The sequence below is a fragment of the Oreochromis niloticus genome, linkage group LG20, assembly GCF_001858045.2.
Source record: "Oreochromis niloticus isolate F11D_XX linkage group LG20, O_niloticus_UMD_NMBU, whole genome shotgun sequence".
NCBI lineage: Eukaryota > Metazoa > Chordata > Actinopteri > Cichliformes > Cichlidae > Oreochromis > Oreochromis niloticus.
The window spans coordinates 22,765,610-22,785,149 of record NC_031984.2 but is presented as its reverse complement, the minus strand read 5'-3'; the positions used below and the strand labels follow the sequence as shown (position 1 = coordinate 22,785,149).

Below are 19,540 nucleotides of genomic sequence, written 5' to 3'. Positions count from 1 at the left end.
GTTCATCCTAATATACTTTTGAACTTAAGCAGAACTCAGTTCCTTTTGGCAAGCTTCCTAAATATGAAGCAATACCAATGCAGCATATTGTAAGGAGCAATTTTAGGAAATCCAGCATCAGTGCTCTCCTCCCTGTGTTTAAACAGCACCAAAGCACTGACCTGATTTGAGCAAGAAACTCTGAAGAAAAAGAGTCCATGAAGCTCGTGCAGTGCAGATACACCATTAGAGGATGTGTTTGGTTAAGCTTAATGCTGCACAGTTTCAACCAGTTTATATAAATCTGTATTCACAAATGAAACAATTGCATTTCATTTAACTGCATGCATGAATAGATGTATGAAATTCAATCAATCAGTCATGTGACTGTAGATGATCCCACAGGCTGATGAATAACAGGAACTGAAAGAGTTTGGTGTGACGCAGAAAGTTGAACCTGTTCATCTGGACAAAAAATTTTTTTTGACCTCATAACAAATTCAATATGAGATTTTCTGCTTGGAAAATAGATCAAATGAAAACCTGAACTTTCACATTTTTCCAAAGCGGTCATAGAGTTGAAAACTCCAAAGAGAAGCAGAAAGTGGGTTAGGCTGTTTTTTTGTTTTGTTTTGTTTAATTTTATAAGGCTCTGTTAGAAATGTGAAAATTATTCCCATATGGGTGGCCTGATGGAAAAACGCAGCACTTAGATTTTGAAGTATGCAAACTCTCCGCTTCAGACATCAATGAAGGAAACAAGGAAAATGGCATTATGTTTATTAAAAGCAGGTTGTTCCGTTTCAGACACCCTAAGCAAGGTACACACACTGACCGATTTCATGCCTAACAGCGGCTGACAGTAAAGTACTCCCGCTACTTTGTAATAAGCTGGAAAAGTCAGTAAATATCTGCCACTTATTGTATTACAATGCTCATTATGAAGGACAGAAGACAAAGGCCTGTTATGTCCTAAAAACGCCTAAAAAACATGATCTAAATTAGAGCATGACTGAGCCAAAATACAACACGGATAAACAAAAGGAGTATAAATAAACCTCTTTTGAATAATAACAACGTGGGATATAACCATAGGACTTAAGGCTCAATTTGGGACCTGAGGATTTCATACATACGCGACATGTGGGACAACCCAGCTGACATTGTTCGGCGTGCCTTTGTTGCACACTTTTCATAGATGAAGGAAGAAGATGAGACATCAATTAGTCAACAAAGATCTGCTGTTTACAGTGGAAGTAATACTGGGATGGACACGCAGCATTTTCTCACAATACAACAGGTATAACTGAACCTTGTAGGCCCCGTACCTTTGGTTCCACTCAGTTTCATGGCAGCTGAGGTTTTGATGTGACATAAAAGCATGAATAAAATCCAGGCAAAAGTTACAAAGGTCTCAGATTCTGGTTGTCATAAAGCAATGAGACTTAGCTCCCTGCTTTTTAGCAGGGGATGACTAATAGTTGTTTTTTCCTCATTAGAACGCAGGAGGTTTTCCAAAGACAGCCCAAAAGATAGCAGGGAAATGGCTTCAACCACTTCCTGTCTCTAAGCGTAATTATACTCATTTGTTTTAGGGCTCCTTCACTCTCTGTCATGTTTAAATCCCATCAGCCGAGAAGAGTCCAGTGGAACATACACATCTGTTTAATAAAACCTGCACAGCCTCTTAAGCAAAAACATATACACACATTCTATTGTGGCCTCCAAGATGAAAACCATACGAGAACATCCACTGGTTAGAAAGGAGACGAGTGAAAAAAAAAAAAACGTCTTCAAAGAGACTGCAGTCGAGCCACGGTGTCCTTTCAGTTCCATAAAAGCAACTTCTGAAAGAGCCAGTTCCTTTCAGTAACCACTTTAGAAAGGTGGAGGAAAAGAATCTTCCCCACAAAGCGATCTTTGTAGAAAGAAGAGGAAAGACACAGTAGTGCAGGAAAGGGAGCAGGTGGGAATGTGGCTGTCAGCCTGTTGTTGTCTTTGACCTGCTTTTTCTCCTCTTAATAAGCAGCTGCAGAGCCTGGTTCCTGCAGACATTTGTCATAGCAGCGTTCTGGCTGTGATGATTAGGGCTGCAAGATTGACCGTGGGGAAGGCCGAGAACTCCGAGGCTGCTCCCGCGGCTATGGCGTCTGAAAAACACAATCAAATCAAAATCCAACAGGCGCTTGGTCTTGCATTTGAAAAGTCTGGCGTGGTCTAGAAATGCATGAAAAAACTGTAGAAGGTCATTGAGTGCAGACTTTTACACGATAAATTATCACAGAACAGAACGGCACTACAGTGCAGTACAAAGAACTGATGCGAGATGCGAGTGCGCGCACTTATCAATAGATGGCACTAGTATAACATGTTCCGTTATGGGGGCGACCCGAGTTTCAAAGAGCTGGACTACTGAGGCGGGCAACAGCAACACACATGGTTTGATCCAAATGGCACATCCACTCTCAAACAACCTCCTGGCCATACTTGGAGAATGCTGGAGACCATTTTGTTGTTGATAGTATGTCTCCTGGTCTGCGGATAAGTGACTATTTTAGAGGTAATGTGAAAGAGGAAATGACTTATTTGAAGACTAATATTACATCAATTAATTTGGAAAAAAAAAGCTTCCTAAGAGAGTCTCTCGGATAACAATTTATCTATTTAATGCAGCTGCAGGGTGTGTTTGTACAAGTGCCAGGCTTGCAGTATGTGCATTGTTAGACTTGCACGGCTTGATCAAAAGAAGTCCTGTCACAGTGTTTCTCTGCAGGGAAACTAGAGGACCTAAATTACTTCCACTCAGAAAAGGGTGCCGAAAAGCTAAAGTGGATATAATTCTTTCCTGAGCGTGCACAGGTATATGCAAGGGCCATTTTTTGTATGGCTCAACCCCAGCTTGAAAATATTCTCACAAAAAGAGAGAAAGAAATGTTTCAGGACTGTCCTACCTGCTATCTTGGGGATGGTAATCTGGCGGCTGCTGATCCCTTCACCTCCCTCACTGAAGGGTTTAATTTGGATCACATAGCCTTGGTTGACCGGCAGCGACAACTCCAAGGAGGTGTTGTTGGTCTCCACTACGTTGGGACGGCTGTGTTTGTCCTGGCTGTACATCACCTGAAGGAAACAGAGTGCGAAAGACGATAACAGAGTGTGGCGTGGCATGAAGGCACTCACAATGCAACATATGAGTGTTTTTTTTTTCCTTCCTAGCGTGCTGACAGGAAGATCTAAGTGTGAGCTGCAGCTCGGCGAGTTGGAGTGAGCAGTATCTGAAAGTTAACAAGAACGAGACTCTTGCTTTAGATATCTGCACATGACTGGGCCGGATCACTAGAGGAGAGGGCTCAGTAGAGATAAGGGAGAACCACCGGAAATCTTCGGTCCTGACTTTTCAGCTGCGGTTTGGATGCATCTCCCCATTTTAACACACGCTAAGCTCTCCACTTTCACTTAACTTGAAACGGGAATAATGCGACTAAGACCAAGTCTTCACACTTTTCGCCTGTTTAGTGTAGGAGGCTGCAAATTCGTGCTCCTTTTTATTTACATTTACAAGCCAAGTGACACTTGGAAAGACAGATGAAGATAAAAACCCTGAAGCAGTCATTATAATATCTATTGTGCACTTGATGCTGCTGTGGCAAGTTAAATGTCACAATACGGGAAGATGAACGCCAATCAGATTTTACCTCGTACATGCTTTTCCTGAAATGACTCGCTCAGAAAAGTTGTACAGTTTAAACTATGTGGCTAAAAATAATGGGTGCTGTGGGTGTTCGGGTTATCACAGGACTGCCGGTTTAAGGCGAGGAGGCAATTTGTGTAGGACTTCCGAGGTTAAACTGAAATGCTGCAGAATATTACACCAATGCAGGGGATAAAATGAGGCTCCCATTTATTAATAACACTCCGAGAAGTTCATCAGCACAACCAGTGTGTTCATAAATAACAGCGTGCTCTTATGGAGCAAATGGACCAGGTAACAGTCTATCATTCTCTGTTATGTTACTATCTATAAAACCCTTTACTTGTCAGCGTTGAATTGATTCTTGTTGAGGCAGTCTACCGTGGAAGTGTAAAACTTTACCTTATATCCTGTGACTTCTGACTCATTCTCCAGGGCGTGCACTTGGTCCCACTTCAGGATGACCTTGGAGTTGGAAGTGTTCCACATAATTTTAACTGGGGCTTGACTGGGCGCTGAGTGAGGACACGGGGAGCGGGGCAAGAGGAAGAAGAAGAAAAAAAAGAGGCTGTCAAGTCGATAAACAGTCACGAACCAACTCAGCATGAAGGAGATTTCTCATTATCAGTTTATCATCCCACTGTTAGGAGTGAGCAGTGAGAACAATCCTTTTTTTTTAAGTTAATGGGGAAGTAACAAAAAGCCATGAAAGATTTTGTATCATATTATAACGAGAACACGGCAATTTATATTATTAGCACATGTGAGCGTAAAATTAAAGACATATGTCTGACAATTAACGCTTTAAACCATTATCCACAACTTCAGATTTTCTTGCTTCTTTCTCAGATGTTTGCATGCAGATGACATGAGATGCACCGCTGCAAACGGCAAACAGGGATTCAATTATCGACATCACGTATACAAGACAAATAGGGCAATTTCAAACGTCTATTTCTTTGCTATAACACATGAATAACATAAATAACACGGTGTGGCAGAAACTTACGCCGACACCTGCTTTGACGTCTGTTACTTTCACGCTGTTTGCATCAGTGAGATGCCAGGATACGAAGCAGCATATCAGTGTACGCGAGCAGAAAACCATAAAACCCACCAAAAATATTTAGATGTTTGGAACAATGGCTTTCTAAATATTTTTTTTATGGGAGAGAAAAGCCTTTAACGCATTTCAAGTCTCGACAACATAAAACACAATTCGGTGAAAAAACACCGACTCCGACTTTAAAATGACGCTCGACACAAATGAAAGCGCCACATTGTTTTGCCGTGAATGGTTCCTTCTTCAGTTACTAGTGAAATCCAATACACTGAATGGACCATGCAGCTACAGCCAAAAGAAAAGGAAGAAAAAAACAAAAACAAGAAAAACAATACACAAAGGAACGCTGTCATTCGCCTTCAGTATCTTGTAACCGAAGTCCTTACGCGGTTTCTTGGTTGTGACATTGACTATGTTGCTCTGTGGGCCCACTCCAGCGCTGTTGTAAGCCCGCAGACACACGTAATAGGTGCTGCTGCCTTCCAGATCCCTGATGAGTACTGAAGTTTTATTCCCTGCTGTCCTGATCACCGTAGCTGCCTCTTGCTTTTGCTTCTCACTCCAGTACTGCAACTAAACACACACACATAGAATACACAGACTACACTTTATCTGCTTGCATCTAATTTGTTACTCAATATTCTCTGTGGGCATGAAAGCCAGAGGGCCCTCATATACTGCAGTTTACTTCATAAATGAATAATATAAACACTAATGCAAAAAGGTCACAACGCTATTCTGCAAAAATCAAAAACAGATACATTGCCACTAGCTATTCGTGTTGCTGGTGCTGTCCACCATGTTTGTACGAGACCTATTGTGTGGGCTTGTGTGGGTTTGACCTCATAGCCTAGGATGCGTCTGCGGTTGTTGCTCCAGGGCAGTGGCTTCCAGGTGACCTCTACTTCGGACGCTGATACGCTCCGAGCCCTGAGCCTCCCTGGAGCTCTGCTGGGCTCTGAAAGACAGACACCAGGGGCACCGGGGAAAGAGAGGAAGACATGGATTTATTAAGCCTATGGACGCTGTGTGGCTTAATGAATATACAGAAGCAATAAATTTACTCAGTGGTTTTAACAGACCATGATACCAACGTTAATGTAATAATATGGGAAATGCTCTCATGTAAACATCATTAGCATTTCCTCTTTTATTTATCGTCATACAATTCAGTTCATCTCCATTTTATTTATGCAGGTCCGGTTCCGGCCATCTCCAGTCGATTTATACTGTAAGGTAAACATCCTATAATAATAGAAAGAGAAAACCAATGATCTGATTATCCCCTATGAGCAATCACTTGGCGACGCTTGGGAGGAAGAACTCTGTTTTAGCAGAATGAGACCTCCAGCGCAACCAGGCTCAGGGAGGGGCAGCCATCTGCCACGACCGGTTGTTGGGTTGATGGGAAGGAGAAGAGAGAAAAGAAGAGCACAGAGGAAAGGATTTTTCTTCTTTTACTGTGCGACTGACAAACTTTGGGTGTGAAAACATAATTACATTTCAGTTATTCCTGGCAGCCTTTTATCGATAAAAGAACCTTATTCTGGTGTTTGTGTATGTGTATGGGTGTAGGTGCCAAAGTTACACACCAACTAAGATTAGGGATGGCTGTCGGAGGTAATGGTCTATCAGCTGAAAATGATGTTAAAGACCAGTAATGATGCTCAAATCTCAATAGTTGGTGTAGTGTCCTGTTACATTAAATATTCATGACAAAATGTGCAATTAGGCTAAAGATGCATGAAGGTAAATTACCAGCCGTCTCAGGACTCAGGACCAGGGACTGTGAGAGTGTGATTTGATCAGCTTATTAGCTTAACGTTGGAGTTCGGCCATCTCTATCATGTTCTTTTTAAACCAGATATTACAGATAAAGAGCAGAGCTTCCAGATACATATCGCACAGTCAAAACTTATTAATCAAGTAGTCATGCCCTAAATCATTCCTTGCTTTATTGTATTTCTCCTCTAATGGAGCCATGATTTACTACATTAGCGTGAACCTGTATTCATAAAGGCTTGAATCTAATGAATGAGGCCATAAATTTATTTGGAAAGTGTTAACTGAGGTCATTTTACTTTAAACTTCTTTATGCAAACAGGAAACTTTCTTCAACGGTGTTTTAGACGAGGAAGATCATTCCATCTTTTATATACAGTCTATGTTTAGGACCAGAAACCAGTGTTATGAAGTACAGTGTTTATTTTAAGCAATAACATCCTTGGAATTATATTAAAATGTGACAAAAAGACTAAAGTCTGTCAAAAAATGCATTATTCCTGCTTATGATCACTGACACGGTGTTTGTGCTTTAGGAGTACACACCTTCCTCTGCTGAGTAGATAGTGGTCACGGGACTGAAAGGGCCTTCTCCCTTGTTGTTGTAAACCCCGACTTTGACTTGGTAAGGGGAGAAGGGAGGGATGCTCTCATTCTTGAAGACATATCTAGAAGCATCTGGGGACGTGACAGCAGCCTGCATCCAGCCCTGCGCCCCGAGTGGGCGGAAAGCCACCACATATCCAAAGCCCGGGCCGCTCTGCATCTCCTCGGGAACAGGCTAAGAAGGTACAAGATGACTCAGAGGAATGACTCAAGAGAGAAATGCATGAATGATCCCGAAGATATTAAAACCTAAAAGAAGCTGAGGGCATTACTGTACACGCAAGACTTTGCACGAAATGATCATCCTGTCTGGTTAAAGGCACATTAAGCAAAATTCAAGACCACAGGATGTCACACCACAGGCCACACCTCACTCTCTTTTCTATTCTGTTTACAAGCTAGAAAGTTTTTGAGCAAAAAGTCAAGCGAAGGGCGATGGAGGGGAGCAAAACAGCAGTAGAGACTTACAATGAGCTGAGATAAAACCAGCGCATGTAAATTAGGGAAATAACAAAAATGAAAACGTTGTTTTTAATTCTTTTGTTTTAGCTCACTCTTACTTTGACCTTTGCTTTACATTCAGATGTTAACAACAACAACAGCAAGAAACTCCAAATAACAGTTTCGTAAATGCATTTAAATACATGCTTACCTCCCAAGTGATGACCAGCTCTGAACGTCCTCCACCACCACCACTCACCCTTGCTGGAGTTACCCTGGGAACTAACAGATTTGAACAGGGTTAGATATTCATGTCAAACACATGCACCCAGTATTCTGTTTCTCACCATGAAGTAACATGGCATGGAAACAGGTTTTGGTATTGAACGTGTTCAAAAAAGTTGCAAATTTCTTAAATTCAGACTTCACAAGTTTAACATTGCACCTGTTTGAGATCATGCCAAAGCAACTCAATCTGATTTGAGTGCAGACTTTGACCACGTCACTCCAAAACCTTCTTTTTTGAGCTATTCAGAGGTGAACTTGTCAGTTTGTTTGTGATCATTGTCCTGCTACATAACCCAAGTGAGCTTGAGCTTCGAGGCATGAACTGATGGCCGGACATTCTCCTTCAGGATTTTCTATTAGACACCTTGTTTGACTGCTGCTATGATGTTCTTTTAATACAATTCTGTTATAGTTTTATGCAGACGTAACGGGACTCAAACCTTCCAAGAAGTCCAACTTTTGTTGAACTAGCCAGTTTATTGTTTACAGCCCCCAGTGTGGTTCACTGGATTCACAAATCCTTAGAAATGGCTTTGCAAACCTTTCCAGACTCATAGATGTCAATGACTTTGTTTCTTATCTTTTTCTTAAGATTGTGACATGATCTGTTGCTTTTCAGCTCCACCTCTGCACTTTTGTTTGTCCACCTTTATCAGTCATTTCTTCAAGACTAAACTCTTTTCAACAAGGAGCATGAGCACACAAGGAGGGGAGGGGCTGGTAATTATATGGAAAAAGAAAAAATATATACATCAAAAAAGTGTGTTGATGTGCCAGTTCAGACCTGCTGTTTAGTGTCCTAAACAGTGGAGTTCTTTTACCTTTTCAATACTGTTGTACTAAAGCTACCTGGCATCAGTAATTTTATTAGTTCTGTCATGCTTATCTTGCAGAAGCAGAACGTTTATTGAAATAAAATAGGACAATAAAGTTTTTTTTAAGTATTCAGTACACGATGAGGATGATCCTGAAACCACTTTTCCCGATGTTGGCATCAGAAACAAATGCAAGGAGCTTCTGATACATACGCGTGTCTTTGGTGCGGGCCTTTTTGGAGGGTTTGCTGGGCTCTCCTGTTCCGATGCTGTTGGTTGCCAAGACTCTGAACTCGTAATCCACCCAGGAGCTCAAGTCAGTGACAGTGGCTGACAGCTGCTTCCCTCCTAGCAGCTCAGGAACTGAGAAACATCACAGAAGTAACCTTTCATCAAAGCCCTGCAGTATATGCCACTGATAATTAGCCAAGCGGGTAAAGTTTTAGTTATTTGCATTTTATGTGTGGAGTTTGGAAAGGACAGCTACCAGTTACCCCATCGCTCATTTTTTAACCTTTCACTAAACTTTCTGGACATGCAACCTACAAACACATTTAAATAAGCAAACCTGTGGTAACAGCCTGCCACCCGAGAGAGAAGGGCGTTCTGGCCTGGATGGTATAGCTTAGGATAGGGCTGTGGTTGTCCGATCCAGGACCCCAGGACAGAGAGGCAGTGGTCTCTGTCATCTTAGTCACCTGACAGTCCACAGGGGGGCCTGGAGGACCTGCGAAGGCAATAAGTCGCGGGTTACTCAAATATATTGATACATAGCAGCTCAAGATTATAGGTGATATGAGAGACTGAGTAGAAAGTGTTTGTGGAGCTCGAGTGCAATACTGAATTACACCGTCCAAAATCAACACTTACAGTAATGAATGCGTATCAAAAATATAAAAACAAAACATTGATTTTTTCCAGAAAATGTAGACTTTCTACATTTAATAAGATGTTTTTGTGGCTGTGCTGCCACCAGAATCTCTACCAGGGATTGCAGAGATAAATTAGAGCATGCACAATTTAATAAATAGGATAGAAAAAGGGAGAAAAAAATGAAAAAAAATGCTTTAATTATATACACAAGAAGTAATTATTTGCGATCTTTTATTTAATTTTTGGTATGTTAACATAGACTATAAAAAGCAAAGTTTGTTTCAATCTCTAATGAGTCGACTCACGAGTCAGCTGTAATACATGTGTTCACTTTAATGTGAGTGTAGCTGTTTGCTACTCCAGTGAACTATTGCTATCATCTTCTCCTTTTCTCTGGTGTCTCCAAAATGGAGGTCAGTGAACATTTTATATTTCCTTCTGCTCCACAGGAACATTTGGTGAGCTCTTCCAGTCCACTTAGAATTTACTGCCAGCTACAAGAAAACCATCTGCAAATACTAAGAAATAAGGAGATAATGTGACTCTTTACGCGACGCATGTAGTGCTCATTTCTCATTTTAAGAGGCCGATCTTCCACAGTATAGCCCCAGTTGAGAGCACAGCTGCAGCTGCTCCGCCTGGCTGTGACAGGTGAAGCCGTGGATGCATGTGTTTTTTCTTCAGACCTCGGCTGCTGCTGTGGTTCAGTCTATAGTGGCACTGTATGAATATGTCCAGCTGCTACAATTAGCTACTAAACTGTCACTGTTGGCCCCATTAAAAAAAAACATAATGTGTCACAGCCAAAATAATAACCAAAGCACATCCACGGCTGCTGCCACAGTCACAGAGCCAGCTGTGTTATCCCAAAGCTGCGACCGTAATCAGAGCTGGTCTGTCTCAGCAGCGGTAAGAGGAGGAACTGATGAACGAGCTCCATTTATCTAAATGTGACGCTTTAGCTTTGGCCTGAGCAGCCCCAGACTCTCGCTGCAGACACGACCAAAAGAGGTTCACTTTTCTCAATAGTTCAGACAAAATCATTACTGGGAAGCACTGAAATGCAAAGGTATTAAAAGGCGATGCAAGAATATAAGAAAATACACTGACTTTGTACTTTGGATCTAACACAATACTACTACTTTTATCTGTTTAGGGTCTCCGCCCTGAACACATTTGTTGTATTTGTATCTATATTTGGAGTTAAATGGGTAATGTGTACGGTACATACAGGGACTAGTTGCATATTGTCCAAAAATCCATAAGCCCATACGCACATTGTTTAAATGTTAGACAATAACAATGATAAGGGCATTGCATGCTGTGTAATTTTCCTCGCAACTGTGTGTGTAATTGGTACAGCTTAGAAGAAAAACAACAAACTGGTTCAAGTTTGGAAATTCTGAAAGAAAAAAGTTATTAAATAAACATATCTGGGTTTGATCTTCTGTTTTTTCCCCTTACCTCTCACAACCACATCAGTAGCAATAGAAACACTGTCCACCTTGGTCTGAACAGCACAGGTATACTTCCCAGCATGCCTCAGTTGAATATTCCGGATCATAATGTCACCGTCCGATCGCTGCTGGTCCAGATGTCACAGGAGAAACAAAACAAAAAAGGGAATAACACAGCATGAAAATGGGACTTTTAAAGTTGCAAAATCAAGGAAAAGAGCTTCAGCACAAGCACTGTGTTGCCGTGATTTATTTTGGCATCCAGTTCCTTGCATCACGAAGGAGAAAGGTACAACGTGAGTCCAGGGACACGCCAAATGACTGAGTGCTGCTTTTCATGATCATTTATGAGCACAGGTCTTTGTGAGGTATTAAAAAGCTTCTTTCAGCTTCGTCCCTTTTATTCTCTCTGATTCCATTTACTCTGCAGACAACCATTCAATGCCAAATGCATTATTAGCTTTGAACTTTAAAGTTGGAGCTAATGTTAAGTTGATGTCTTATCTGTGAAAGTAGGGAACTGTGAAACAGGATGAGACTTGGTAACTACTTTGATGTATAATCAGGGACATTTTAAAGAGATAAAAATTCAGTTGCTCCAAGTCATCCACTCTTTGATACTCGCCACCATTATTAAAATAACATAGGCAAGAATATAATAGGCCACAGATCTCTCACTATGCAAAATGTTATTGTGAGATAACCTTGCTTGCAATATCAAGTGAGACTGCTAGAAAAACTCATAAAAAGTGTAGTCATGGATACAAAAGATAAATACAAAGCAAGGTTTCTGGTTTTGCTTGTAGTCCAAGGTTTGATTACTAATCATGTCTCAGCAGGCTTTCACTTTTATTTGATTTAATAATAATTTTTTTAAAAGTATTTGTTCCAGCAACAGAAATGGAAGCACAGGCTCAGATATTCAGAGCTACACTGGGAGGAAGTCTTATTTTGTGCCTGAAATGGCTGTGAAAGCTGCAGCTAGGAGCACCCATTTCCATTTAGGTCCATAAGTATTTGGACAATTACTCCGCTTTTGTTTTAACCTCTATATACCCCCACAGTGGTTCTTAAATCAAACATTCAAAGTGTCCTTAAGGCCTGTGTAGTTTAATCTAAGCTGTTTAATAAAAGTATTGTACTGTCTGTTTGTTTTTGAATTACTGCCATTCTCATAAATTGTCCTCCACCTTCAGAGATTGGACAATTGACTCGCACGCTGTTTCACAGTCAGGTGAGTTCTGCTCCCCTAATAACAGCCTTTTAAAATGTTTATTTATTATTTTTTTAAATAAGAATATATATGAACAAGACAAATACAATGTCATGTCAAGTAACATCCTTTTATACTGCTTGCCCAGTGTGACATACATAAAATACTGTTACCACAGCCAGTGCTCATGGTTCTCTCTGCCTTCAGTTTTGTTTTCTGCATGATCTATTGTGTTGAGGTGACCAGCTTAGTCATTGGGAAATATGGGTCATTATCTATTTGCAGAGGCTTTTAGATGTTTTCTTCCCAGTGCATTTATTATTTTCATGAATGTCCCACATTTAAAGTTTTTGCTCCTTTCAGATTTATTTAGGTTATTTATTTTTTATTTTTGTTTGTTTGTTTCAGCCCATTGTGTCATTGAGTCCTCCTTCACTTGCACTGGCTTCTCATTGGACCTCATATTGGAAGTACCAAGTGCAAAAACAATATTTTGAGCCAGCAGACCTTTTATCTGCTTGTCATGAATCAAGGGAACAATCAATATTCCAGCTACTTTTGATCCTCAGAAACTCTAAACGGCGTATTAAATTTTTACCTTTTAATAAACCCCTTGAATTAAAACTGAATATCTGCACTTCAATTACTTTGTGTTTGATTCAAAATCAGAAAAATTCAGTCTGGCTTTAACTTGATGTCAATAGAGAGAATAATATGTACCTTAAAAGTCAGAGAGGTTTACAAGGGAATCTGGAAATCATGAACTGATTTTACAAAAGCTGTTTCAGAGGTTCTGCAGGTTGAAATCTACAGATATGAATAAAAAAAGTGTTAAACCAAACAACAGGGTGACGTCTGATGTTGGTTTTTGTTTTTTCATTTTAGCTAACGTTTGTTTCTCTGGCTGGACACCATAAGTGACACAATTTATCAGTAACATCCTTTCATTTAAAGCAATTACCTTTATAAGATGCAAGTAGCACGGCTTCTCTTTGAGCTGTAAAATGTTGGCAAGTTAACAAAACTCACCGTGTGACATGAAACTTTACAGTTAACTCATTCAGCGACTTGCAGTTGACATTTTTCAGTTCACTCCGAGCTTTGCTGAAAAAATGTCAGCGAGGGCATCAGAAAGTAGAAATCAAATACTGAAATTCAAACATTTAGTGGAACAGCACTTGGATCTTAAAGTATCTACAGTTGTAAAGCTTTTATTTTACGGATAAGGTCACGACTCGCTTTTATTCTATGTAGAGGCTTCACTCTCTTCGAGTTCACGGAGGACTCAATGAATATTAAAAAGCAGACAGCTTTGCAAAAAAAAAAATATCCAAAGCATATCCACAAAGTCGTGTTTATGCAAAATACATGAGGTAAGTTATTAACGCAGTAATAATGCAGACTATTTGCATACACCTAACATGTCAGCATGTTAGGTGTATGCAAGAGTCTGATTTGTTTGCTATATGGAACCACAAAGTTTCTTGTCGCTTATGATCATGCCAAAAACAAACAAACAAACAAAAGCAAAAAAAACAAAAGAAATAGAAAAACAAGAAGCCCAGGCCTTATAATTGCTTTTCCTTATTAAAAGATGATGATCACACGTACCACATGGCTGAGCAATGCATTATGAGTTTCTTGGTTGCTGCTTTTGTCAATGTAGGAGGTGTTATTAACAAGCAGAACAAGCAAAATAGCGTCCTCCTGTTCTGTTATTATAATAAAAAACACACAAAAAAAACAATCAAGGTTGCATGATTCATCAGAAATGTGAAGCATTTTGCTCCTTAAAAGCTGAAGCTGGAATACAGTTACTTTTAATGGATCACAAACTGCTTCCCTGCGTGTCACTTTAATCTATACACAGTTAGGTGGATATAAGAAAACTTGGAGTTTGGAGGAAGAATTCTGTGGACAGAGTGTTAATGACTCCTTTATTATTCCATTCACCAGGTAAAAGATAGTACTAGGATTCAAAACTCTTGCTATAAACCCATGAAATGACAAAGGTGCTCTCTCGAGTCTAAAGTATGGAGAAAACTCCAAAACACACATGATCCTACGTGAAACACAGTGGAGGCAGTGTGACACATGCTTACAGTAAGATGCAACAGAAGACAAGCACAGCTGAATGAAATTTGAACCTAAACATTTCAATGATATTTCTGAATGAAAGCTAAAAGTCTGCGCTCACTTCAGTTAAATCTTTTTTGTTTCATCACAGACCCAAAATGATCCAAACTGTGTCAACGTCCAAATGTTTCCAGGTTCAATTATCTGTAGCTTTTCATGTGTAATAAAAAAATTAGTATGTAGAGAATGTTGTTCTCATATAGAGAGTGAAATTCTTCCCAAGTGGGCTTTCTTTAAACTCCCCCTCTGATGGTATGCTTTTGATTTTAGCTTTACAAAGTCACTGCTGTCAAAAGAAAACATAAAAAGAGGGGGATGACATAGAAGTACTTGTTTTACATCTCAGAAGAGTTTAAAACATCTAGGCAGGAAATCTGTGCTTCATCTGTTTTGCGGTGCTTCTGTAATGAACGTCAAACGTCATTTAAACAACTCAAATCAGATAATTGTGTGTGTATGTGTACGTGGCTTCTGAAGCTCACATTATGATTGTGACCTAAAGGGGATGTTCAGCTTCTAGGCGATAGCTCGTGCTTCCATCATTTTCTACCCTCCAGCCAAAGCCTGGACCTCCCTTCAGACCCGGAGATGTACTTACCCCACCAACTTTTTCAAAATAAGCTCCGTGGCTTCCAAAGTGAATGAGCTGCTCGTTGAAAAACCAGGTGAACTTGAGATCCAGAGTTGGGTCGTGCGATACCTGGCAGGGCAGGACAATGCTCTCACCTACAGTCACATCCAGATGACCTGCTGGACTGGTAATCACAGTTGCCTCTGTAAACCAAAGAGAACCAGTTTACCATGCCATGTACACCTGCTGGTTTTCCTATACCTCCTTCCTATTTAATGTATTTATACATCAAATAATTTACATCCCTGAAATAGTTTCAAAAACAGGACCATGGTCTTAAATATCAATAACCAACAGAGAAGAAGTAAAATAAACAAGTGCAAAGGAAAACTCAAACACCATTATGGCAGGTCAGCTCTGAGTCTGCAATTTAGCTCTGTTTATGTGAGACAAAAAGCCATCCTATTTCATCCCCGGTGTGATGCGCATCAACATAATCTTTGGTCGTCTCAGCTTGCCGTCTCATTCAGCGGCAGGGATTGTGGTGCAGTTCAGAGTGTGGTCCAGTGCGGTGCAGAGAGGACCATAAACCAGGCTGAATGTGAATTATGCATTCATGTCATAAGCATCTAATGGACAGGCAAGCCAGTGCAGCATGTCAGGAGGAGTAAAGGTCTATATTCAGCTCTGTCAAAACAAGGCTGTTTGTTTATCTTCACCCCCTTAGGAGAACCGAATGGTCATAAAAGTATATTCCAGGTGATTCTTGGGAAAGCTTGGCTCTCAATGCAAAATAGGCGAAGCAAAACTTTCTGCTTCCGATTTCATAGCTGTCGCGTTTATTTCCCGTTACAGATGGAAGGAAAATCATAAACCGGCTGCCTCGTTTCCATTGGTGTGCGCTGCACATGGTAATCACCAGTGTGTAAACGTATCGAAAATCAGTATATGCTCAAAAACACATGAGGAAGGTTGATAAGTTTAGAAATGAATTCAACGTCTCGGCTCGAATTAGCATAGGAAATACAGAGATCTGTCTGAATATCAACATTATGAGGTGCTGAAGCCTAAACAGCACGGCTGAGGTTCAACAGAGTCAAAATAACCCAGAAGTGGAACATCAGCCATCAGCTCCTGGTAAAATCTTAGGAATGATTTACCACTGAGCAGCCAAGTGAAAGCCAATTATCTGCAATTAAGGAGACAGGAGGATAGAAAGCACACACAGATGGAACACCTTTCATATTGATATGGCAAATTAATTAGGCTGCTTGTTTACCCATCCAGCAATTACACACACAGATTTATTAATGCGCAGTTGTATTTGTGGGCAGATGATAAAGTCCAGGATTCATTTTCAATCATCAGGACTGGATCCTTAACTGGTAACTAACTGTGTCTTTCAGCTGCTTGGTGCTGGGAAGGTAATACAGAGTGATTAGTGGAACCTGATTGACTGACAGCCAAACAATGAACTGAAGCTCAGGATGAACCTCTGTAAAGCAGAGGAGGAGAGACTCTAATTTTATAAAAATAAAAATGATTCCAACTTTGTACTAACTGAATGTTTCAGAAATAACAAATGTAAGGAATTGGAGTATATTCTGCTTTCAACAACTGAATACACCGAGATTTTAGACAGTCGTATAAATATAGCAGAGGATCTATAAAATTGTCATTTCATGTATTTTCATTGGTTGTCAAAAAAAAAATCCTAAAAAAGGGAAAAACAAAACAAAAAACAAATTATCTGGACAAATATTAATTAACTAAATAAGCATTACTATAGAATAATTACTGATTAATATCATAAATCTGCATTTTTTGTTTATAAAATTTCTTTCACAGACAGAAAACACATACAGGCACATACAGGCACACATGCATACATGCACACAAATATATACTGCATTCATTGCTATGTGTAAAGAGGCTGTGGGGGAAAATAAGACAGCAAAATTGGGCTTCTTTGCAAAGCAATTTGCAATTTAAAGTACTTGTGAAGAGGAATCACCAAAAGGCATTTTAATAGAGCAGTGTTGTTGACTCTGCTTTTTAGAAAGACCCAGAAAATTCCTTGCTCGGCAAAAGTGCCCGAATTAAAGGGAAAGGAATCTTCAACAAACTAAACATGGCTACGTGCCACTCTGCAAAAAAAGTATGAATTAAACATAATGGTGCAAGAATTCAATGGGCCTCATGCTCCACTTCCTCCAGCCACCGTCAATCAACTAATTGGACTGTATACAGTTCAGGTAAGAATAATACCAGGAATTCTGCTTCGCTGTTTGGTCATCAACTTTGCAGTGATGGTGAGTGCTCATCTAAAGAGTAACACTGTGTCTCACAGCTTTAAAGCAGACGCCTGTTAGCTTGGGGTTTTTCCATACAGTAAATGCTTTACTTTAGTGCAAAGGCTAGATGGAAAAAAAACTGAAGAAAATACAAATACAAACAGATTCAACAAACAAAAACTAACAAACTCATTAATGAAATACTTGTTAGGGGGGACATACACACTGTTAGTGTGCTTAGACATAGGGAAAATTGTTTTTACCTTTTACCAAAAGGCTGCCAGCACTACTCGCTACTCCAAACTGGTTTCTGGCTACACATGTGTACATTCCAGCATCCGTTTTACTAACATTGGAGATCCGCAGGCTTCCATTATCCAACACCATAACTCTGTAAAGGGTAAAACAACCGTTAATTACACATTTTTACATACTGTATATTTGAAATGCATAAAAACATCAAGTTCATTATCTGATTAATTCGTTAGCCTTTCAGTGCTTTTACATAAGCAGGAACCTAGCATTAACAGTGCCTGCATGACCTGTCGCTGTTATTGTGGGGTGGCTGTTGGTGCTATTTTGGTAGTAGTAGATGCTTTTAATTTTTGACTATAAACCAACCAACTGTAAACAGAAATCAAAGAAATCAAGAAATATTTTCTCTGCTCTTATTGGCATATAACAAGCGTGGAAAGCTGAGAAATGGGGGAAAAAAAGAAAGTACAAAAATGTTGGTGCTCACTCCAGCAGCACTAAAAACATTCACTCGAAAACAGGTCTTAAAAGCATGCCGGTGTCAGCAAGGCCTTGAATATGCACTGAAAATGTGGGCACAAATAACATGTTACAAAATAGGCTTAACGAAATTCATCTTGCCACATTACGGTGTGTTTGAATGTAGTCAAGGACGGAGGATAAAAGAGGGAAAAAAAACCACATGTAAGTGGGAAACTTGTTTGTTGAGATCCACTAACGCCTTACGCAACCAAACACTTTAGAAAAGTACGGCCGCGCAGGTGATTGAGGTACAAAATAATGAAATAAAAGGGTTTGATTAATTCTATTTAATGTGATGCCAAAAAAGCACCCCTTTTGCCTTGGTGGAAAAAAAGAAAAAATTGGCCACAAGCTGGAGAACAAATGCTCAGATTAAAAGCTAAAAGGATTTATTCATGTGTTCAGCATGCAGGGCAACACAACCATTCATTTCAAAACCCATATTTCATCATGGCATTATCATATATCACTCACACGAGATCGGTTTGATATGTCGCAAAGCTGTTTCATTTTAGCACCTACAGTTAGCATCTAACCTTTCTGCTGGGTTTTAAAAAACACATTTTCACTGCCATCTCTGATTTTCCTTTAATTACTGGATGTAATTCATCACACGCCTTGCTTACTCACCACACTTATCTTGCCATGATTAGAGAAATAGGATATTTGCTGTTTTTCACTTATCTTGATTTCCACTGAAAATAATGAAGGCGTAAACTCACATTATTTATTTATAATTGTCGCTCATTATCAGTTGTACTTTGTAGAAAGAAGGAAAATAAGCACAGAGGCATGACAAACTACTTGTTACAAAAAGCCATCTCTCAGTTGTCACTCTGAAGCCAAAAATGGGACTTGCTGAAATGTCCACACTGTCTCCACCAGCCCTGATCATCCCAGAGGGGAAGCTAGAAAAAGTCCCTGCAGTCTTCAATAAAATAGCAAATGGTAAAAAAAAAACCTCAACTTTCCCGGTCGTGCAAGACAGCCACTGCTGGTTGAACTAATTTGTTCGGGTGTTGTCAAAGTTATTACAAACTCATTAAGCCTCATGAGCACAAATTAAAATTTCCTAATGTGAAACAGATGTTACACTTAGATCGGGATGAGATGGTTTGACTGACAAAAAGGAAGACATGATTATTGCCATGTGTCAGGATTTCTGTGTTGAAAACTAATTTGTCAAAGGAAGAGACTACAACGCTGAACAAACACTCAGCGCTCGAAGGCAAAATGCGTTATTGACATTTTTGATGGATGCAAAGGAGAAAATCCTCCGGCGTCATCTCTTTTACAAAGCCGAACCGCAGCGGAAAATCAGTCTTCGGTTTATTTCTTCGGTCGGAAAGGTCATGACAATTTGATTAAATTATCTCCCAAGAATTTTTGATACTGCCTTTCAACAATCGTCTGACCATATTTGTATCCTTTCAAATCAATTATCCTGTCAATAAATGTCTTGCCCTGCAAACCCACACTAGAAGCTCCCACATCATCAACTAAACTGCACATTATGGAGTAACGGTTAGAGGCCAGGTTTTCAGAAATAACTGG

The 19,540-nt window shown here is 39.9% G+C and overlaps 1 protein-coding gene across 1 annotated transcript in view; it reads right to left on the bottom strand.

The window, feature by feature from the left end:
• Positions 1–743: 743 nt before the first annotated feature.
• Positions 744–19,540, bottom strand: part of cntn3a.1 (contactin 3a, tandem duplicate 1) — a 74,949-nt gene continuing 56,152 nt past the window's right edge. Inside the window, exons 12-23 of the mRNA XM_005478234.4 lie at positions 17,473–17,600; positions 14,943–15,118; positions 11,003–11,120; positions 9,234–9,392; positions 8,879–9,028; positions 7,774–7,844; positions 7,062–7,296; positions 5,576–5,691; positions 5,120–5,306; positions 4,073–4,185; positions 2,931–3,099; positions 744–2,129 (exon numbers count right to left, since the gene is read on the bottom strand). Of these exons, the coding sequence (XP_005478291.1) occupies positions 2,038–2,129; positions 2,931–3,099; positions 4,073–4,185; positions 5,120–5,306; positions 5,576–5,691; positions 7,062–7,296; positions 7,774–7,844; positions 8,879–9,028; positions 9,234–9,392; positions 11,003–11,120; positions 14,943–15,118; positions 17,473–17,600 (1,714 nt within the window). The 3' untranslated portion in view covers positions 744–2,037. The remainder of the gene's footprint in view (positions 2,130–2,930; positions 3,100–4,072; positions 4,186–5,119; positions 5,307–5,575; positions 5,692–7,061; positions 7,297–7,773; positions 7,845–8,878; positions 9,029–9,233; positions 9,393–11,002; positions 11,121–14,942; positions 15,119–17,472; positions 17,601–19,540) is intronic.